The sequence below is a fragment of the Lepidochelys kempii genome, chromosome 11 (assembly GCF_965140265.1).
Source record: "Lepidochelys kempii isolate rLepKem1 chromosome 11, rLepKem1.hap2, whole genome shotgun sequence".
In the NCBI taxonomy this organism is placed as follows: domain Eukaryota; kingdom Metazoa; phylum Chordata; order Testudines; family Cheloniidae; genus Lepidochelys; species Lepidochelys kempii.
The window spans coordinates 13,667,566-13,691,026 of NC_133266.1; the positions used below are offsets into that span (position 1 = coordinate 13,667,566).

The 23,461-nt window shown below is 44.3% G+C and overlaps 2 protein-coding genes across 2 annotated transcripts in view; one reads left to right on the forward strand and one right to left on the reverse strand.

Moving 5' to 3' along the window:
- Positions 1-7,261, forward strand: part of SCTR (secretin receptor) — a 28,600-nt gene extending 21,339 nt beyond the window's left edge. The window contains exons 7-13 of the mRNA XM_073304707.1: positions 1,006-1,159; positions 1,258-1,318; positions 3,435-3,504; positions 5,353-5,444; positions 5,559-5,697; positions 5,883-5,924; positions 7,079-7,261. Coding sequence (XP_073160808.1) covers positions 1,006-1,159; positions 1,258-1,318; positions 3,435-3,504; positions 5,353-5,444; positions 5,559-5,697; positions 5,883-5,924; positions 7,079-7,261 — 741 coding nt within the window. The remainder of the gene's footprint in view (positions 1-1,005; positions 1,160-1,257; positions 1,319-3,434; positions 3,505-5,352; positions 5,445-5,558; positions 5,698-5,882; positions 5,925-7,078) is intronic.
- Positions 7,262-14,611: 7,350 nt separating this feature from the next.
- On the reverse strand, positions 14,612-23,257 carry TMEM37 (transmembrane protein 37). Its single transcript, XM_073305216.1, has 2 exons — positions 23,014-23,257; positions 14,612-18,802 (listed from the first exon to the last, which is right to left on the reverse strand). The coding sequence occupies exons 1-2, from the start codon at positions 23,032-23,034 to the stop codon at positions 18,230-18,232; spliced, it is 594 nt and encodes a 197-aa protein (XP_073161317.1). The 5' UTR covers positions 23,035-23,257; the 3' UTR covers positions 14,612-18,229.
- Positions 23,258-23,461: the final 204 nt, after the last annotated feature.

A 23,461-nucleotide genomic window follows, 5' to 3' on the forward strand; every position in this document is an offset into this window, starting at 1 on the left:
TGTTAATTGTGTCAAGCTGAAATTCTCACCATCTTTTTACAAGTTTGGGCTAGACGTCGGTTTTATTCTCTCCTCCCAAGGAAGAATCTAAATAGATGGGGGAAGTGCTTTGTGGGAAATCCTGGTTCATTGAAGTCAATGAGAGTTTTGCCATTGATTTTGATGAAGCCAGGATTTCACCCTCTGAGTTGAATCTTGCAGAATGTCACAGGCTTTCTTTCCTCTGTCTGTGTGATTGGGTGGGAGATGGCCACGTAGAAGAGGAAAAGGGAGCACTCATTCGACCATGCAGAGCCTGCCCTTAGCTCACCTGCATAGGCAAGAAACCCTTATCCATGGCTGCCTTAGGAGGCACGAAGCCATAAGCTTCCTCCTCTGCAGCAATGCATTAGTCCCTCCCCCTTCCAAAGGGGTAGAGGCCATGGAAAGAAAGATAGTGCTACATCTGCTCCCCAGTTCAGCCTCCCCACCCCAAACCCATGGAACTCTAATCACCTGTCAGCTATGAAGATGGGCTTCAACCCAGTAGGTTGGGAAAAGGTTTTGCTCTCTTGCATATTCATGATCCATACAATCCTTGGCCTCTCTACTAAGGTTGCCAAATTAAGGGACCAGCGAGTGCTAGCATTTGGCAACTCTCTTAGGTACTTATACAGCCCCCATTACCATACTGCCTGAGGATCTCACAGTCTTTAATGTATTTAGCCTCACAACACTGCTGAGCGGTTATTATCCCTGTTTGACAGATGTGGGACAGAGAGAGACTAAGTGACTTGCCCAGCCCAAGAAGTCTATGACAGAGTAAGGAAGTGAACCCACTTTTCTCAAGTCCCCTACCCACTGGACCCCTACTTCCTTTCCTGTCAACATCTGGAGTAAGCCCACCAATCCGTTTCAATGTTGGATACCAAAAATGATTGTGCATCCATGTTTACCTTCTGACTCTCTGCAGGAAGGTAGATGGAGATACAGCACAAGCAAATGATACTCTCTCTGTTTCCTCAGATTGGTTGTAAACTCATCATGATCTTCTTTCAGTATTGCATCATGGCTAACTACAGTTGGCTTCTTGTAGAGGGACTGTATCTCCACACCCTTCTGGTTGTTTCTTTCTTCTCGGAAAGGAAGTTCTTCTGGTGGTTCATCGCCCTGGGATGGGGTACTGTTTGTTTATCTTTTCAATCAGAATAATGGTTGGGTGATTGTTGATTTATCTGTGAGCGGTTTATAGAACAATAACTGGATTTTCCATTGCAGGTACCCCAACCATATTTGTTATATCATGGTCCGTTGCCAGGCACCTATGTGAAGATATAGGGTAAGCCATTTTAATTAAACACAAGTTTTACTCAAGAGGGAAACATGCAACATAAATGTATAAGCAGCAGCTGCATAGATTATTTTCCCATTGAAAGCCTCGTCAGCTGTTATTACTGTTTAACCCTACTGAATCAAACTCCACTTTGCTGAGGTTCAGTTCGGACCTGAAGGCTGTGCAGATACTTAGACCCTGATTGAGAATTATGACCTTAGGGGGTTCACTCAGATTGGTAAGGGTTTCTGTCACCACTTGCCCAGTAGCCCTGGGAACTTCGGTGCTATGCAGCTTTGGCTCAGGGCCCTGACACCAGCAGCCTACTCATAGCACAGGGATCTCATCTTGCCTTCCACCAGCCTGACTACTCCATGCAGGGTGACACCCACAGCCCACAACCATCCCTCCTGCAGCATCCAGTCCCTCTCACTGGACCCTTACAGAAGTTAAGTTCGCTGCTTCCAAGGAGGCAGAGCACACACCAGCATAGGTGTTGGAATTAAGGGTGCTGGGGGTGCTACTGCACCCCCGGCTTGAAGTGGTTTCCATTATACGGTAAAAGCTGTTTTATCCAGCACTTCACCAACTGGAAAGCTCTATAAATTGGCATTTCTGATCTTCATTGAAATTCCGGTTTATAGTCCGGTTGGTGCAGAGCGAGCAGGGGGTTGGGGTTTGGGAGGGGGTGCAGGGCATGGGCTCTGGGAGGTAGTTTGGGTGCAGGAGGGGGCTCAGGGAAGTGGGTTGGAGTGCGGGAGAGGGCGCAGGGTGCTGGATCCGGGGGCCGGTCACCTCGGGTGGCTCCCCACAAGCAGCGACCTGTCCCGACTGCTCCTAGGTGGAGGCACGGCAGGCAACTCTGCATGCTGCCCCCACCCTGCCCCAAGCACTAGCTCTGCAGCTCCCATTGGCTGGGAACTTGGTAGGACTAGAAGACACTAGAAGACACAGGTATAGTTACAAGGGCAATAAAACCAAACACTTTCTATGACTAAAACCTCAGCAAGTTACAATCTTTGCCTAAGCAGGTTTTCTCACCTATAGTCAGTTGCAGCTGGTCTTGGTTTTTCAGGCCAAGAAGATCCATGTTTGATGAGCTCTAAGGGCACTGCTTCCCCTTTGTCCCCTAGGTGATGGATGCCAAAAAGGCTCTTCTTCTGCTTATATTTCCCAAAGCCTGTTGTCTCTGTTTCAAGAGCCAGGAAGAGTTACTGGGGTTCCAGTTCCATCCCCCATTGTGATCATTAAGCGGTATTCCCCCCCCCACCCCGGCCTGGTTGTTTAGCTTGATGGCTTTGTTTTCCTTCTATGCAGATGTACTTTTCATTGTTCCTTGTGGTATTACCTGGCTCCATTTACACTGGAGACACACGAAAATGGTGAAATAACATTCCTTTGTCTTGGACAGGCTGGGCTTATGCACTGTTTGAAAAACATCTTTCCAACACACATCCATACTTCTGTATACAACCCCCTGTACGTACATGGTGCAATGATATTAATGACCAGTGTGTTACTGGTTTGCCTATGATACCTTACATGACACCTTTTAGAAACAGATTATGACAATAGCGTGTTGGGGCAATGAGTGTGTCTGGCCTGATGTGAGTTACTGTATGATGTGCCCTCTGCCAGATGGCACTAAGGGACTCAGTATGAACAAAATGATTTTAAACTCCTTTTAAATAGGGTTTGTCTACAAAGGCAGCCAGGTTTTTCAAACCTAGTGGATGCCCTTTAAAGCCATCTGGCCTTCTCTTTTTGCACTCTAGGAAGAGACTTGGAGCACAGCCATTTCAAAGCCCGGCTTTGTAGCTGACTTGTAAGAACAATGAAACCTCGTTTCTCAGATGGCTTCAGGTGTTTTCCGCAAGGTTTTTGGATAAATAGGATTGTACTTCATTTTTAGGGCAATATGTCATTTGGCTAGTCCAGATGCAATCTAGCCTCATTGAAGTTTTGCCACTGATGTTAGTGGGGGCAGGAGTAGAATGGAAATTATTTAATATTGTGAATAGAGACCTATTGGAAGAGCTAAGAAATTAAAAACCCTGTGTGAAAGCAGTTGGCATTTGGGGATCTAAAAAGTACGTCTTTTTTTTTCTTCTTATTATTACAGGTGTTGGGACATTAATACCAATGCTGCTGTCTGGTGGATCATTAGAGGCCCTGTAGTCCTGTCTATTTTTGTAAGTCTGTTCTGTGACAAGTGCTTGCAAAGTGCATTTCCAAATGTTGTGAAATCAAAGATTATCCACTTGATGTGGTTTAAAATGGTCTATCAAGTGATTTTAAACTTGTGCCTTAACTGGTGTGATACGATCTCAGTGACTTTTGCTTAGTAGGAGTCAGCATCTCTAATTAATACCTTAGGGCTAACTTTACAAAGAAAGCTCTGAGCTCCCTTCCAAGAAGCAAAAACCTAAGGGGGAATCAGGTTTCCACATCTTGCTGATTTCACATGAACTTCAACTGGCTTGTGGAAGCTTGTTTTGGACTGTTCCATGGGAGGATCTGGAGGAGAAGCAAAAGGGCCGAAGCTTTCAGCACAACGGTCGTTTTGCCTACGCTCTGACACTGCCTCGCTCAACAAAGCCACAACCAGCTTGCTTTAGACTACATGGCCACCAGTTTTAGCTTTTCAACATGAATCCAGGGCCAAATTCTGCCCTCACTTACACCCATTCAACTCTCTTGACCCCAGAAAGATGAACGGAAGGCGGGACAACTGGGCAAGCCAATCAGAAAATTTAGCAGGACCTCAGCATTTCTTTTCATTGACTGCAACAACCTACATTCATACTAGATGGGGTGAGATTTAAATTACAGCCAGGTCAGGAAATTCTGCGATAAAGTGACAAACTTAACTGTGTATTGGGGCGGAGGGGGGGTGTCTCTCCTAGAGCAGCAAAAAGCACAGCTATGAAGATGGCTCACATACATGGCAATGCAATAATATTTTAATGCTTAAAAATAAGGAATCACTCATTTAACAAATCTACATCACACAAAAGCGCATTCCTATTTGCAATGTCCACTGGGGAAAACACAGAAAGGTTCCCCTTCATGTTTACTCAAATTAACCTGAGACCCCCAAAAAATTTAGCCCATTATATTTAATACAGTATGTGTAGGAAAGGGTTAAAAGCTACAGTGTAGTGGCATGATGAAGAAGCTACTGCAGGTGAGTAAATTAATGGGTTGCTAGCTGCATAGTGCCTGGAGCACAGAGTATCCATGTTGGGAGATGTGATGTGAAACATAGATAAGCTGAATTTTATTTCTCCATGCTCCAGTCTGGCTACACTCCTCCTTACCAAGAAAGGAGAACTGAATCTGTATCTGACTAGATCATATTATTTCTACTCTTTGTCTGCAGGCCAAATGAACAGAGAAAGATATTGCTTCCCTTTCCTACTTCCCAAGAAGCAGATCAGCATATTTAGTCGGCTTTCCTCCTTGCGGAGGAAAACGAAAGCACTCCTACAATGGTTACCATTATGACGCCTGCTTTGCCTGTAGTTAGTGTGGATCCAGTATCTAAGATCCCCTATATGCAGAACAAATGGTATCTGTAACAATGATTGTCAAAGAATAATTTTAATGGCTTCCTCTGAACATCTTCACCTGTGTCTAATCAAGCCGGGGCAATCAGCTGGCCCCCTAAAAGCCAAATTTTGAACAGGGGATATTTGAAAATTATGGCAACTATTAATTTTGCCAGTGTGCATCACCTCCCTTTTCTCTGGTGATTTGTCTTGAAGTTTGGATAATGAATCCTGTCCACTATTTAGTTGGGTCTGGAAGAAATTAACCCCTTGGCAGAGGGATAGCACAGGGCCTATGTGCTGCTTAAGTCTTCAAAATAGGGATACATAGGTGAATGTCACTCTCTAGGGGCACCTAGAGATTAATGTAGTTAATTAAATCAGATGGGTAAAGCCAGGCTGCAGGTCCCGTGCAGAGCACAGCAGTGCGCTACTAATAAGAGATTTCAATAGTCTGACCTCTGTCATCCATGTTTGTTGGTTTTACAGGTTAATTTCATTCTTTTTGTAAATATTTTAAGAATCTTAATGAGAAAGCTCAGATCGCCAGAAGGAAGGGGAAATGATTTCAACCAATACAAGTAGGTTATCTCTTCACTATTTAAAAATATATATATTTATAAATACCTCACCTTTAAATAGTTCCCCTTTCTCCCATTTTATGATATCATCTTCCCATTTATTTCTACTCCTAGGAGACTTGCAAAATCGACACTCCTTCTCGTCCCCCTTTTTGGAATTCACTATATCATCTTTGCTTTTTTCCCTGAGGACGTGAACAGCGGCACGATGGAAATTCAGTTGTTTTTTGAATTAGCGCTCGGATCATTCCAGGTGATATTTGACATCTATAACCTTTTAATCAAAGAAAGGACATTTCCCTCCCTTTCTAATACCCCCTCTGCAGCAGTAAAAGCAAGATACTTGATCTGCTTTTGGATTTTTTTTAATCAATTCTAATCTTGAAAAACTGGCCCCGAAATATTAAACCTGGTTGATATGGTTCTGTTATTTTACAGGGCTTTATTGTGGCTGTGCTGTACTGTTTTCTTAATGGCGAGGTGAGTTTTCTGCATACACAGCTCCTATTAAGGCACCTCCACAGGCTCAAGCTTACAGTAGCAATGAGCATTAGTTCAAATTATTCCTTCACATGTGAATCCCCTTATACTTCATCTGTCAGCCTGCTGCCCATTTGCCTAGCTTCACCTCTGAAGTTCCCCACAGTCTTCTTTAGACTTGAGTAACCTATGTAAGTATGTACCATCTGCAAACTTTGCCACTTCTTTGTCCCCCAACCCTTTCCCCAGATTATTAAACACCAGGCCTGGGAGGGAACATGAGAGCATCCTGTTAATCATTGGCCATACTGAAAACTGACCAGGTATTCCTACACTTTGGTATCTGCATCTAAACTAGGTTCTAATACACAACAGTACTTTGCCTGTCAGCCTATGCCTGCTTAGTTCCCTTAATTACCTCTTGTGAGGGAATGTATCAAAAGGTTTATTAGAATCCAAATAAATGATGTCATCTTAGATCTTTGAGGCAGGGACTGTCTTTGTACAGCACCTAGCACGATGACGTCTTGGTCCATGACTATGGGTCCTAGGTGCTACCTTAATTACTGCAGAGTCGGAAACAGTTTTCCCATCCCAAGAGAATTTGAGATTTCAAAAACTTTCCCCCATCCCAAATCTAGCCGAAAAGTCAAAATCTCAAATGTTCACTAATTGAAAATCTGAAAAACAATTTTGGATCGGGTCAATCAAAATGGTTTCCCTTAAATATCAACCTTGAAAAAAGAAATTATAAAATCAACTTAAATTTCTGAATGAAAAAAGCCATTTCAAACACAAAAAGGGAACTTTTCATTCTGAAAATGTCAAAACAGGGTGTTTGCATAATTTAGAAACTTAAAAACAATTAAAAAATGGGAAATTTGTCAAAACCGACCCTTACCCTTTTCTGAAGAAAAAACATTTGTTCAGAAAATTCCCAAATAGCTCTAACTGCAATACAATAAAATAATAGTGTTCAGTACCTTCCTCTATTCTTAAACTCGGGGTTAAATAAAGAGTACCTCATGTGGAACAAACATAAACTTTGGGTAAGGGGAACTGTCTCTCCTTTTCCCATTGTGTTGATTCCCTGCAAAAATGCAAGGTTCTACACAAACTCTCTGACCAAAATGTTCTGTGACTTTACTGCTTAGGTTCAATTGGAAATTCACAGAAAATGGAGGCAGTGGCATTTAAGCCAACACATTCACTTGAATCAGCACCTCAACTCTTCGTCCAGTAATGGAGGAAGTGGTTTCACCCAGGTGATGCAGATGATGAAGCCCAGCCCTCAAGAGCAAAAGAGGCAGACTATCCAGAAGTCAAGTGTAATTTAGCAGACAAAGTGCAGTCCAGGCTACTTCTGTCCTAAGACACACATGGGCTGCACCAACTCCCATGGTCTGCACCAGGAACTTCCTGAATGTAGCCGAAAGCAGAACTTGGCCCTCTGTCAACTGTTCTTGCAGCAGATCTGTTTGTCTATATCCTATATAGTGGTTTTACTACTATGGTTATTTTGCAAGGATTCTGCTCTTTCCTCTCCCCACCCTTCCGGTTCCATGACAGCTGAAACCAGATTATATACAACATTCCTTGTACCTACATTACTTGAAGGTACTGAGAAAGCATCTGGAAGAAAAGCTGCAAACATTTGAAATGGGGTGCCTGGGCTATATCCGAGGAGGGACAAGGCTAGGTAAACTAAGAAATGATGACATCTGTAGCACTTGGCCACGTTCATTAAAGAGGACCAATTACAATGGATTGGCCGTGTTGCTAGAATGACCCCACACCAACTTACTGCAATTGTTCTCTATAGAAGAGCGCACAGAGAGAGGCTGTGGACATCCAAGGAGAGAGAGCGGTATAACACAGTGCATAAAGCCACCCACCCAACTCCTCAACAGGCTCAAATGGCAGCTTAAACCAGACATGGATGGAATCTTTTCAGACTCTCAGCCCTACCCACCCTTGGCGCTGGAAAAAGGAGACGATGATGATTTCTGCCTTGTGTGACGAGTCAGCCTCGAGTTACCTCTGAACCTGAGCTTGCTTAAATCTAATCAGTCATCCCTGAGCCAGAGAGTGTGATGAGTCGTCAGAGGCAATTACCTGCAGGTCCCAGGACATTCAACCAGGGTTCAGCCAATACACAGGTGAGGACCAAGGCAGGTATATAGGCCCCTACGGGACATAGTCTCTCCGGTCTGCTCAGTGTCATTACCTGGCTGGGATCATTCCCATTGCCTTGTAGTTCTGTGTTGCCAACCAGGCTGTGGGCGGTCAGGCCTATTGGTGAGGGCAAGAGTTCATCCTACCAATAAGAGCTGGGTCCCAGGTGGGTGAAGTCCAGGAAACAAGCTGAGGGTCATGACTGGAGAGACAGAAGCCAAATGCTAGAACCAAAGGGCATGGTATGTGCTGAACGGCTGTGGAGGCCAGGCTTATAAGCAGGACTGCTAAAGCAGCAACCAATCAGGGGCTCTGGCACTCTGAGGTCTAAGGCGGTGCGGTGAAGCTCACTGGTTGCCTACCAGCACAATTAGTCAGGGAGCAGGCCAGCAGCTGGTCTGGACCCTGACATTCTGACAGGCTGCTCCTGCTCCCACTAGTCCTCACTCCTGCTCCCGCTAGTCCTCACTCCTGCTTCAGTGCCTGGGTCTATGCTAGCTAGACTCTGCTCCTGCCTCAGCTGGGAGCCTGGCACTTCTGACACCTTGATACACTCGTTAATTCCTTCTTCCTATACCATGGCTTCCTTCCGCTCCATTGTGGCTGGATTGGACTCATGATTATAAAATGTTTCATATTTCTTTTCCTGTTGAAGGCCGGACTGTAGATATGATTCTACTTTGCAGGATGAAGGTTGCACAATATATTCTAAAGCACCATATTAGTTGAAGATGTAGAATTAGTTATTTAACCCTTTGTTTCACCCTTAAAACTTGTCTGTCTTCAAAATCTCCCAGTTGTAGGTGAAATATGCTGGGAAGGGTAGGGCTTGGCTCAGCTGTTGTTTCTTTCCTACTAGGTATCCATTGTGTAGCTAGGTTTCAGTGGCATCGGAATATATGGGAATAGTTTTCTTCCCTTCAACTGTTCTAACAATGCAGTTATCAGAAAACAACACAATTGTATTGTCTGGGTTAATATGATTACTTGAACTGGTAGAAGCAGAGACCCATTCTGACAAGTTCCCATATCTGTTCCCCCAAATAAAAAAAAAAAAAGCCTTCGACATTTACTGCTGTGTCTATACTTGTGAGATCTGTCTGTCTGGTCTTCCAAGTGAAGGCAGGGGAAAGTCTTTACAAATTCTGCCTTATGCAATACTACTGAAATCAATGAGTTTACACAGAGCATGACCTCACTGGCGCTACACATAGTGCTTAATTTGTGCCAGGGCTTGCCGGGGCTCAGCCCGGCACCCCTGGGCTTGCCACATCACTTATGAATGTAAAAAAATTGCTTGAGCCCTGGCACCTAATTGCTTGAGCCCCAGCACCTCTTTCATTACCAATTAAGCACTGGCTACACAAATATACCACCTGACTTTCTGGTCCAAAATTCTGATTTTAAGAATAGTATCTTGCCAACTGAGTCCTCTTGGTCCCGATTAGGAAGGGATGAAATAGTTCAGCTGGAAATAAGAATCAAACCAGCTGGTGGCTGGGTATTTTTGAGAGCTTAGAAAAAGTTCATTTACATTCTTTTCCTCCACTTGGGTTAGTGCTTTTACTCCTGAGGGAATTCTGCCCCCCAAAATTAAAAATTCTGCACAAAAAAAAAAAAAAATATATATATATAAAATTCTGCACATTTTATTTGTTGATAAATAAATGTGGAGCCTCCAGCATGGCAGTGGGACGCACAGGCCACTGGGTGCACAGAGGTGGGATATCACCAGCAGCCCCCCTGGGACAAAGCCTCAGGGCCGTGAAGTTGCAGCCAGTCCTGACAGTGTAAGGGCAACTTGGGCCTGCCCCAGAAACACCCTGGGGCTCTGCCGCTCTGGGCCAGGTGTGGGCAGGCAGGCTCAGCCCAGCAGGATCCAAGTGTAGAGGGGCTTAGTGTGGGGGAATCCAGGTGTCGGGTCATAGAGTTCCATGTGGGGGCAATCTGGGGCTTAGTGTGGGGGATCTGAATGCACAGCGGCTCGCTGAGGGGGTTTCAGGCGCAGGGGCAACGGGATTCTGCAGTGGGAGCTCACGTGAAGGTGCAATCCTCGCTGGGGCTCAGCAGGAGGGATCTGGGTGTGGGGGGTTGGGGTTCGGCAGCGGGTCTGGGTGTGAGGGGCTCAGCGGGGGCGGTTTGGGTGCTGGGGGAGTAGGGCTTAGTGGGGTGAGGGTCTGAGTGTGGGGGGCTCATTGAGTGGTCCAAGTGCAGGGGGGCAGGGCTCATCAGGGTGGGAGTTCGATGGGCCTGCTTACCGGGGGGAGCCCCTACTGATGTTGCTGCTGAGGGGACGCCACATGCCAGGCTCCCGCTCCCCTCTCCCTCCCCCGTTTCCACTATCCTCTTCTCTTCCCCATCCCATCTTCCTTTCCCACTGCCCTCTTCCCCATCTCCTCCCCCTTCTTCTCCACACTGTCCCCTGCCCCTTCCCCCTCCTCTGACTCCCACATCCCCTTCCCCTGCCCTATCCCACCACCATCCATCCCCACTCTCTCTTCCCCTTGCCCCTCTTCTCCCATTTCCCCCAACCCACCCTGCCCCCCTCACTCTGCCCCACCATAGGCACTCACTGTTGTACAGAAAACAGGATGGCTCCCAGCACACAAAGGGGAGCCTGACTAGCCTAGGACCCAGGAGGCAGCGTCTGAGCGGCACCCTCCTTCAGTCGTGCAGCTCTGGCTTGCAGAAAGGGGGGGTGACCCTGCATGCCCCCCCACTCGCCCTTGTTTGAGGGGGCAATGCATCCCAAACTTCACCCACTGGCAGCCCCAGCCCCCTTTCCCCCCGCACAGCTTCTCTTTGCTTCCCCATCACTTTCTGGTGAGCATCTCTTCATATGACCTGTGCCGTTGACTCAGTGGAACTACTTGGGTGAGAAAAGGCCCATCACTAGAAGAAAGGGATGGACAATCTGGCATTTGTGTAAACTCAGTTTCACCATATCCCTCTATATTCAGTTAGCTTCGCTGTTGATGTTATAGCTCACCCACCAACAGGAAAACAAAAATGTTTTTAATAAAGAAAGATTCGAGTATAAAATCACACAAATTGACAGGACTTCCCAGGAGCGGGCCTACCACCTGGAACCACTGTTAACTTGTGTTTTTGAAAATGGCCGAACTTCAAGTTGACGGTGTCTCTTTAAGTTAGGTCTAGTCTACACTGAAAAGTTACTTCAGCGTAGCAACATCTCCCAGGGGTGTGAAAAAGCCACACCCTTGAGACATGTTGTTAAACCGACCTAACCTCCTGTGTAGACCAGCACTAGGTGGATGGAAGAATTCTTCCACTGACATAGCTACTGCCTCTGGTTACCTACAGCAGCAGGGAACCCTTCCTGTCACTGTAGTCAGTGTCTGCACTGAAGTGCTTCAGTGGCAAAGGTGCTGCGGTAGCGTTCTGAGTGTAGCCTTAGCCTGACTTACCCATAGCAGCAAAAGGAAGGATCATCAGAATGAGGATTAGAATATGGGAGTCCTTGGCATCTAGCCCGGTGCTTGCGTGATTACATAACACGGCTCTTTGACACAGACGTAGACAAACATCTCTACTTCTGGTTTACTTACCTCAAACAGATAGAACCTACAGGCTTTTTGTGAGTCACTCAGCCCCAGTCCATGTAGCATATAATTAAATTTCCCTCCCTCACAACATCCCAGATGCTGCCAGAAAGATACAAACATTAATCCAAATTTTCCATCACACAGATACACAAACCTGACCCAAAACCAACAAGAGTAGCTAAACAGTGTGTACGTTCCCAGTTTGAGAATAATTTATCAGTGAATTCAATGCCTCTGATTGTTGCATGTTTGTAGAGAAAAGCTTTACAGTACTTCTATCTGAATACAAAATTGTAGGTCAAGAGATTTAACGGGAAGTAATCAATGTAAATTTGAATATTAATGCCAACTGTTATCTGATGTAACTATTTGCAAACCCACAAGTCAATGGAAGGGTTTAGCCTCAGAATATAGTGAAAGAGGAGAGGCATCCAAAGACAGTAGCTGGCTACATGTGAGTCAGCGTTGGTGTAAGTTTAATTTATAGGTCATGGAAATCCTTTCAGATCAAAGGTGAATCCTATTATCAACATGCACTGGAATAAACACCGATCCAAGCAGGGTTTAATCACAACAACCTCTGCAGTCACAAAACTGCATTCTCTCCCCCCACTTCTTTTCCTGGCGTTCTAGTACCAAATGGAGTTTTAAAAGGTCATTCTGTTTGATCTACTTAACCCTGTTAGAGGAAGTGTTCTCCCTGTTCCATGTTCCTGGTATTCTACTTTGGGCATTTACAAAGGCATTAATCAGCACAGGGTCTTTTTTTCAAAAGGGAAGAGCACCTGCAAGGGCCATTGTATTCAGTGGAAGTTGGGGAGGCTCAGCCCTTCTGAAAATCAGGCCCGCAGCATCTAAGTCCCAGATGCAGAAAGACACGTGCACTATGTGTGTTGAGAACTGAACATAAAAGCCATCCGTTTATTGCATACACTAGGCACTCCCCCTGCTGCTCTTCAAAAGCAGTAAGCAAAACGGTTTTCTTTGCCCTCTATGGATATTTCTGCTAACAGCACTGGTGCTGTAGGGGAGACAGAAGGCAGCTGCATGAATTCCTACAGCACTAGACTCATACTGAAGTGTGTACTGAACTGAACAAAAATCAATAGGAAAATAGTTCTCAGGAAACATTACAATGGGGAATAGGACAAAATGATTATAAAAAAAAGTTCATGCAAAATTCCGAATTTAGTCACCTGGGGCTACTTATCTGCCATTGAACAATGAATGTAAGTGTGATTTGACTATCAGAAAATCCATTTTCAGGGTTCATTGATCAGATGCATTCCTTTCCCAATGCATTGCTCCCTTCTATTCAGTATGCTGCACTTCACTGACATTTGTTAATCATAAATTGAACTTCTATAGCATCTTTCATCTTACAGAAAGATTCTCAATCTGCCCTTAAAGAAGTGAGTCTGATCACACCCCTTTGAGCTAGGAAAGTATTATCTCCATTGTATAAATGAGGAAAATAGATGTTGATTGCCTTTCCTAAAACCACTGTAGCAAAGAGGAGTGACCTCCCTCGGAAACCGACAGTGAGGGAGGGCCAAACGCCCCTGGGGATGCCTCAGTCAGCAGGCTGGAAGCAAAAGGGCAGGATACGAATAGGAAGTATAAGAGGCGGGCTCTGTAGCTCAGTTGGGCTGGAGCTGCTGAGGGAGACAGACGCTTCCAGCCCACTGCTGGAACTGGAGCCCGCAGAAAACTTCTGCTGTCCTGAGGACTCACTTGAGCTACCAAAACTGCCAGACACGCCCGATGCTGTGGGGCTGCTTGGATTGCCACTGGCAGTGTACCCTGGGGAGATGGAAGATGACCCCAGGGTTCAGGTACACCCTGAGGGGAGGGGAGGAAGTAGCCCGGGGTAGCGGACTACTGTCCGGCCACATTGCTAGCTGATTCTAGGTCAACGTGTTGTGGCTGGATCCCCACGGACCCATTGGCTGTGCCACTGTTAGGGCCCTGGGCTGGGAGCTGGTAGAAGCCTGTTAGTCCACTGTCCGCCCAGCTAGGATGCTAGACCGTTTGTTTGGTGCCCTGCCCTTGCCTGAGCCCGCTGAACTATTTGCTGCTGTAACCTGCCTGAGGGCTGAAGCCTTAGAGACTACTCACTTCCCCCCTTTTTAAGACTTGTTCCAGGGATGTGACAGCAAAGGGGTGTGGCCTCCCTCAGATACTGACAGCAAGGAAGGGCCACACCCTCCCACACGCCTACAACCACATGTAAATTTGTTGGTAGAATCAGGAGTCCTAACTCCTGGGATCTAGCCCCTAAATAAAATAAATACACAACCTCCGAATAAAACTTCTGGAACAGAGATCAGGTCGTTCTTATATATTTCGCTTAGTTGCCAGTATCCCAAACTCAAAGACCAACATAAAAATGGGAGGGGAGGCAACCACATTTGTAATGTAGTGGCCTAGTGAGGGCGAAGAGAAAGACTGAAAATACATGAAAGGAGACAATATAGAATTTTGTGGTAAAACAGTATGTAATAGAAGCGAGGTGCATGTGTGTGTGTCTATGTAGGGGTAAGGGTGTTGCCCCTAATCTACATGAAACACTGCAGACTGCATTTCCTCTCAGAGAGAGATGGCCTGACTATGCAGGCTAACCGGGGAATGAGTAGTCTCTATATTAGATATTAAGTGGGTGTAGACCACAGCAGACCAGCTGGCCATATTTGAGTATAGAACAAGATGTAATGGCAATAGTTTCTCCAGCTGCCTTCCTGATCAGTTTTCTTTTAGTGTGTGTGTGTGTCTTCATTTCATACACATTTGTTACATGTGAGATTATGTATATATTTCAAGTGGTGGGGGTGAGGGAATGAGGAATCCATATAAGATCTATTCATACGGTTGCATACAAACAAATTATAGTTGAACAGAAAAGTCCTCTTATTTCAAAGTAGTTTATTTAACATCATCAACTTCAGGAATATTGACTTTCAACCTTTTTTTTTGTCTTAGGCTTTAGAAAAGGTACAAACTACTGTATATACAGGCATTTATTAGATGCAATAACCTAAGAAAAATTAACAGTAGTATTAGCCTATTCTGCAGCATTTACTAATAAAACACACCTTATAATCACAATGTATAATCAAGCACAATAATTTGCTAGACAAAGCCAGCTATAGAAGGAAACTTTGCACAATTTTTTCAGTAGGGTACTTTTTCAAAAAGGACTTCTCATTTATTCATAAAAATGTATACGACCATCCTTAAGCACAAGCAACTGTTATGTGTCCCATGTGGACGCTCTAACTCATTCTCTGATTTTTCCTCTTTATATATGACTAGTGGGGATATACAACTCATGGTCCACTTTCCCCTCCTCTTTCCAAAAGGAGCAGGACAGGAGCACCCTGGGTCTAATTCTTGCTAGTGTTAAGGCTGGCCTCAAAGTGCATACATCATTTATTTCCATTGTTTTGAAGTTACCAAGAAGGAATGTAATTTCATCAAGTGTTGTGTCTCCACAAAACCCTGGATACACTGGTCATGGATCTCATGCAAGTGCTCCATCACCAGGTTCATCCTGCTCAGAGGTACTCTGTGTTTGTATCCCTATACCCAATACTGAAATGCTACTTAACGATGGTGTAAGGCACTCACTCCACAGACTGACACAGTTGATATAACCAATGTGCAACAATTTGAGGCTGAATCCTGCAAACGCTTGCTCATAAAAGGAGCCCTGCTGAAATCAATGGGGCTCTTCCCGTGAGTTAAGTGGTTGCAGGTTCAGCTTCTAGTTATGTTAAACAAACTGCAATTCAGGGAAGCAAAAGCACCTTATTTAAATAAGACAAAGAGCTAGGATCACAGTGCAGCATGGCATAGGCAGATCCAGGGGCATGTATCTAGTATTCTTTGTGCATCCCACATTCCTACTGAAGGCAACAGGAGTTTTAGGTGCACAAGGAATCCAAGAATAGGCCCAATATTGGAAAAAGATAAAATTCAGTAGTTACTCTGGGTAACTTAGCTTAGTGCATTACCATATCAGGAAGACATACAAACTAGGGTGCTAGGGAACAATATGTTACCAGAACAAGACATACATAACTAGATCTGGACTCAAAACTCACTCGCACTCTACTGATGAGGAACACAAAAAGGTTTAGGTGTTTATTCTGTGAAAGTTGACATCTCTTAAAAAGAAAATATGAGAATATTTCCGCATTAGAAAATGACTGGTCAGTTTAAGACCATTGTACAAGATTACAAAGTATATGTACTCAGTGCTTATTATTCTTGGCCTTAAAGAACAGATTTGCACAAAGGATGACATTTATTCATGGCTTGCATAAGTAGTCTTCTCTCTCCACTACATTTATTCCACAAACTATACTGGTGTGTTTGTACTGGGTGAAAGAGTATGTTTTAGAAACTGGTGTAGTACAGTAGATTAAATGCCTTGCTCAAGAATTATTGATTCAAATATAACTACAACGAGGAAGCATGTTTAAATATTTGTCTTTATAGAAATAAAAAAAATCTTTCCAGAAGACATAAAATAGATTTTATCAAACGCTGTGAAACACTTTCTAAATGTTTTAATCCATTGTCAATGGAGTGTTCTACTTTGAACAGGAAGGATATTGAAAAGAATTTGGAGCAATGCTACAAGCACTAAATCCAGATGCATGTAATTCTGCTTCTTCCAGCCATGCAGGAACTTGATTAGACTGTCAACAGCTTGACTAATTTTACTACATCAACAACTTGCAGGGTTTTTTAAGCTGTAATGAACGTATGCAGCTTTTTAATTAGAGATCTTAAGTCTGGCATTCTGCTCTCCATCACACTAGCAATTTCACTGACTTTAATGGAGTTACTCCTGATTTACGCCAGCACTCAGTGAATGCAGAATCAGCCCCTCTGGTTACCTCATTTTTGCGGAAGTTTATTTTTTTATGTTTCCTCATTTTAAATCACAAGGAAAAACCATTTTGTCCAAATTGTCAGGTCTACAGATTTTCTCTCATCACAGAAGAGCCTCTACATGGCAAAGTGAATGAGTTTATTTCTCTAGCTACATGAGTGCAATAATTCCCGTTGACTCACTGGGAATTACTGGTATTGTTCAACCAGAATAATTCTGACCGTCTATGGTAAAAGGCAGGGGGAAGGATCACTGTGGTGGAGTAAATCACATCAGCTAGCTTAACACTCTCAGGCCACGTCTACACTACCCGCCGGATTGGTGGGTAGTGATCGATCTATCGGGGATTGATTTATTGCATCTAGTATAGACGCAATAAATCGATCCCCGATCGCTCTGCTGTTGACTCCAGAACTCCACCAGGGAGAGAGGCGGAAGCGGAGTTGATGGGAGAGCAGCGGCCGTTGATCCCGTGCCACGAGGATGCGAAGTAAGTGATTCTAAGTCAATCTAAGATACGTCGGCTTCAGCTTTGCTATTCTCGTAGCTGAAGTTGCGTATCTTAGATCGATCCTCCCCTGTAGTGTAGACCAGTTAGAGTGTTGCTTGTCCCGGGAGCGAAGTGAAAGGACAATAGACGAATGATCAGAAATAGCAAGGCTGAACTTTAATTAATCCTATGGGCCAAAGTCTCCCCTGTGGGGATATCAGGGAGCCAGTTAGAGCGCCCTGATTCTGAGTCTGCACTGGCATCTACTAAAGTATCCCATGAGTGCTTACATCAGAAGAGGCTGGAATAGGGTGGCTCATACAGGAGCAGACGCTGCTGGCTTTATGCCAGTGGATAGTTCCCTCTTCCTAATGGAATTCTCTGCTGGCCATGTATAGCCACAATCCAGTCCCTCTGTGCTGCTAGGGGCTGGAGACAAAATGAGACTCTGGCCCTATATCCTAATCACAGTGGATGTACATACCCCAAACCTCTAATACATTATATAGGGAAGGGATAGTTATAGGGGATACAAGTGACAGTTGGAAAACATGAGCTAATTAGCATTGATTCAGATCTGTTTCACTCATGTCTTGTGAAGAGAATGATGGGGTGTGAAACCCTGATAAAGATTTTCAATATGTCACACTAATAAATGTGACCAGGCATAAATAGTCTGTCCAAGCTGAAATGAAGCTCCATCGGACGGGCTGAACACGCTGGGCATACATTCCTCCTCACGCTGTGTTCACATACTCAAGAAGAGCAACTGAAGATGGGGGAGAAAAAGCAATACCAAACCCCAAAGCACCACACAGAGTGTTTGACCCCAGTACTTTAAAACAACTGATGTAGATTGCAATTTTCAGGTCTTCTATCCATAAAACACTTCAGATGCTTTCTTTAAATTTAAAACAAAAGAGGACCCTTTCCTTATTTTGTTATCTACTACTGCAGAAAATTTCATTTAAAACTATAGCAGGCCTTAATTTTTCCCCTGCAGCCATCCTCAGTGAACTATGGGTACATCCTATGAAATTCTCAGACTGACTCAAATATTTTCTCTTTGCAAACGACTTTAAGAACCTGATGTCCTTTTCCAATTTCATTTGACTGATTTTTCCAGTCTAACTGGCAAAGCTGAGGACACAAAAGCAGAATACACCCACCAGTTCTAGAATTTTCTTGCTCTGTTCCACGGGTATGTTATGTTGTTAATGTGAAGTCCACTCATCCCATTAAGGAAGAAAAGACAGGCAGCAATGAACTCACACCAAAAGGTCAGTGTGAAGCCCATGAAGGTAATGTAGTCCTTCAGGAGGATTAAAAAACTCAGGACTCCACTGGAGGACAGGAGAAATGAGAAAAGAATAAGGATTGATCCCATTGACCATTTTTGTCTTGAATTAGTGTCTTCACAGACTTGGGAGACCATCAGAAGTTCCAGGCCAAATATTGCTACAACCACAGCAAGAGACACCACACTTCTTGCAAGAATCATTCCAAAATTAATCCCTTCCACACCAGCCTGATTCAGATCAGTCACACATTTCAATTTGGTGCTATTGCCTATGGTGCAGAAGTGCCACAGTCCAAACAACTGTCCTTTTGCAAAAATCCAGTGGCCATCGCAAACTGAAATTGATGACAGGACAACTGCTATTGCCACGCATAAAATAATGAGGCTTCTGATGAACGTCTCAAAGAACGATTTCTTGGGTCTTCTGTGAGCAAGCAATCTCTGTGCCTTAAAAGAGATATTACAAAAGAAAACAAGTTACAAAACTCGTCTGTTTTAGTTACTATTCAAGATATATTTAAGTCATAGGTACAAAATAGAGAGGCCCTTTAGAAATGATGTGAATGCATGCTTAATAATAATAATAAAATAATAATAATAATTAATGCCCTAATCTCATGATTGACAAAATAGATCCTGCAATGTACATATATCTTTAAAATTAGAGAAGAAGAATGGTATTGTGGTTGAAGCAACGTACAGGGACTTGTGCCATCTGTGTTGACTTCACTGCTTGACCACAGCCTTGTGCAAGTCATTATTCTGCTTCACTTTGTCTGTCTTGTCCATTTAGGCCCCAATTCTGTGAATACTTATGCATGTGCTTAAATTTGCACACGTGAATGGTCCTGCTGACTTTAGCAGGTCTTGTCACTACATACTCACTTATTGAAAGTTAAGCACATGCATACGTGTTTTCAAGATCAGGACTTTAGATTTGGGCAGGGACTGTCTCTGACTGTGTATTTGTACAGTAGAACCCTGATCAGGACTGGGGCCTGGGGGGACACACTACTATAATGCCAATAAGAACTTACTTTACACTGGGAAATGTGTATTTCCCCCTCACCTCTCCTATCACTCAAAGATGGCCACATAGATTCTGCTCAAATTAAGAAAAGAAAAAGAAAAAAGTCACCTTTGGAACAGAAACCAAGCATGGAAAATTTCAGACCAAAAGATTAAATTTTCAGAAAGGCACAAGCCATGGAAAAAGGGAGGTTCCAGTGGAAATGACGACAACCTTAAAGATAACAATGCCGCCTATGCACCAGATGTAGGCTGAGATTGTCAAAGGAGCCTAAGTGGGGAATGCGGGCTGGGGTGCATTAACTCCTTCAGTCTCCATAAAAACCCAGCCTTCATGATTGTAAACACTCACTGGGCCTGATTCTCATCTCACTTACACTGGTAAAAAACTGGTGTTACACCATCAATTTCAATGGTATTCCTCTTGATACACAATCTGTGCTAGTGAAAAGAGACTCAGGCCTCCACTCTTCACGAAACAATTTGTAATATGCTTTTTTGGAGATTAAAGAGAGAACTGCAGTATAACTTTAGGATCATGCTTTGACCTTCTTTACAACTACTGGAATCTGTAGAGTATTCTCCATGAGATCATCAGCCCAATACTACACTCTGTGAAAGTCAGTGGGAGTTTTGGCTGAATAAGGAGTGTGGGACTGAACCCTCAAACTAGGGGGCAGCTTGTGATAGCCTTGTTCGTGTTAAACAGTCCCTTACAACCAGGAGTAGTCCCACTGAAGTCAATGGGACTATTAGTAAAGTAGAAGTAAAGCAAGGCAAGCACAATCTGACCTATATTATTTAAATCCAGTTCTCTCAAAAATAAACCGCAAATGTCAAAACAGCCCCATTTGTGTATGGTGAACAATTCCTTTGTGCTCTGCCACTCCAGAACTAGCCAACCAATGGGGCACAAGGTCACAAACAATCCTTATCCCTAGAGTGAGACTAACACTGCTGATGGTGCTAGAACACAAACAGGAAACACGTGATGCAGAGCAGTGTTTGGTGTATGAGCCAAAAGGAAAGTGGGGAAAAAATTGTTTGCCTAATGGGAACGGTAGGGATAGAAGTGTTACACTGAACCTGCCAAGAGGGTTTTAAAAACAAGAGTTTTAAAATAGTAATACATGAACACTCAAATGTTACTTATGAGACTCTAAAATCTTTAATCCTTTGAGTTGTTTTAAAAATCATATGTGAGTGCTCAGTGTACTCAGTTTTTAGAGCTTATATGTTCACAGAATATCCTATTCACGAGGAAACAATCTCTGATTTTATTCAAATTATTGTACTGTACAAAGATATCCACAAAATATTGAGTCATAATGCTGGAACTTTGCAGTCATGTATCATCCTACTCAGTACACCTAGAGCCGTGTCGGTCCCAGGATATTAATCCTGTATTATCCTGGAATATAGAGGCAGAACTGACACTTATTAGTCAGAGATCAGAGCCCAATTGTACTAGGAACAATACATACTCCCAAGGAAAAAAGACAATCCTGCCCCAAAGATTACAGTCTTAAAGACAGATTTTCAGGTGCTCAATACCCACAATTAGAGTCAGATTTTCAAAAGTGTTCAGCAGCTTCTACTGTCAGTCCCTTGCAAAAATACCATGTTATAGACTATTAAACAGCATGCACATCACTGCTGACTAGGTCAGCATTAACTTACTCCAATCCCCTGTGCAAATAGCATTTGGGTGCCTGGGGCAAGTATGACTATTGCAGTAGCCTAGGGTTGCCTGTGTACCACTCAAATGTGCTCAAGTTCAGCAAAGAAGCAAATTCTGACAGGGAATATTTTATAACACTACCCCTGCCAATCTACTGCCTGTGGCTCAGTGAGAGCAGGTGCCTCCAAAGCCCAAATACACAGGCTGTTCTGTGCCTCCCTGCATTCTGCTGCTCTCCTCCCCCATCCCCCAGCACTTGCCCACTCTCCTCTTAGGTAGGTTTTCAACTATGCATTCCATGATAGCTAAAGACAAAATACACCCATGCTGCATAAACCTTGAACTCTGTATCTCCTATTCGTGGGTCTTAAATCTCCTTCGTAACTTTGCAATGCAGTGACTTGCTCAAGGTCAGAGGAAGTCTGTGTCCAGGCTAGAAATAGAACTCAGGTCTCCTGTTTTCCAGGCCTCAGCTATGTTAACCTCAGCAGACCATTCTTCCTTTATATATGCTTGGGTTACTGAATTTTCTGGGTGGTGATAAAGGTGGGCATGAGTTTGGCTTTTACCAACTAATATTTGTCTGGTTTTATTCCCACCACATGCTACACAGATTAGGTCAATACACATTTTTAAAATAAATAGAATTGTTTTAAAATAAATGAAATCTGGCTTTAATTGGATATCTCAGAGTGACATATCTGGTGGTTCTGACATGGATGGGCTTAATAAATAGAATTAAATCCGCAAATGACAAATTACTGCTAAGTACTTACTAAATAAGTTACTGCTAGCATCAATACCTATGTTTTCACACAAACAGCAAGCCTGCTTTCAGAGTGGTGCAGCACTGCATGCTGTAATCCACACCCAACTCCATCTAGGGGTGTATAGACTGATTAGCTTGTCCAGTCAGTCTCCTTGCCAGTGCAGGACTGATTCCTCCAGTACCCGTTCTACAGTTCGGTCTAGTCCAGTTTTACATTTTTTAAATGAGGGGGCTTCACTCACTTTCTTTGGGAGACTACAGTGTTCCACCTCTTAAGAGATCTCACTGTCAGCAAGTTCCCGCCATCACCAAGCCTAAACACCTCCCTTCACCATACTGATGTACTTTATTTTGAAAATATCATCTTTCATATAAAGCATCACAGGACGCTTAGAGGAAGAGTCATACTGCCGAAGTGTATGCAACATGTCAGTGATGGAGAACTTTGTAAACAACACACAATACTGTGGGGGTAGGGAAGGGAAATGGACCAACTTTGATTTATTAATTAGAATTAAGACAAATTGGATAGACAAGTCTCACACTATAGCCACTTGTTTATAAAATCTCTTGCTCTCTCTCTAAGAGCAAACTCTTGTTGTTACAGAATGGTGCAAATCATTTTTCCAGACCTAGGCACTTCCCCGCCACATATATTAATAACCATGCCCTGCAGCTAGTAATAGGAAGGCTTGGTGTTAAATGATCATTGAGTGGATTTAAGACACAGAACAGTAAGAATGCAGCTTTTGGGCACACTTCGCGGTAATTAAGAAATGTCTCCGAGGAAAGGTCAGATTAGATATAGAAGGCAATAGGTCCTTTCCTAACCCCTGGTTACTTTCCATTCTTTGGGTGAAACTAATGCACCTATACTCTGCTCTGTACAGAGCTCCTACAGAAGCTCTCCTTTTAATTTAAAAAGGTACATCTGGAGGAAGTTTTTTTTTGTGTGTGTGCACAAAGAAGACTATAAAGAGCAACAGGTAGCAAGAACTCAGCATAGCAGCAGTTCAGCTTGCAGGGTGATAAACATTTAGCCTCCAGCGGGAGAACAAAGGGGAAAAAAAACACAACAGGAATCCAGCGTCTCTGCACCAACACTGATTGCACCTGTCTAGTCAAAACAGCCGATCTCCCCCCAGCCAGGCACTCGGGGCCCCAGTGTCCCCTCATTACCTGCACCGCTATGGCTGTCATGCTGGCTCCGGCAGCCTGCAGCGAGGAGGAGACCAGAGAGAAACTTTGCTTCGCTTCGCTTCAGGGGCTGACAACAAGCTCTCGCTGCCAGCGCCCCGTTCAGAGCTGGAGGGTCCCGGCCGGGACAGCTGGGGGCAGCAGCCACCCGGCCAGCAACTTGCCGGGGTCAGGGAAGCCGGGGGCTGCGGCACGGCAGGGCTGGCTGCTGCCCTTTGAGTTCCCCCTTTGGCTGAGTCAGCAGCAGTGCAGCCGCGGGGGAGAGGAGGCGGCCGCAGCCACAGAGGAGGGAGGGAGGGAGGGAGGGAGGCGGAGGTTAGCCAAGCGCTCCGAGCCCAGCAACAAGCGACCGGCGGGAGCCAGGAAAGGGCGCGGGCGGCGGCAGGCAGCCGGGGGGCAGGGGCACAGGCGGGGGCAGAGGAGTAATGAA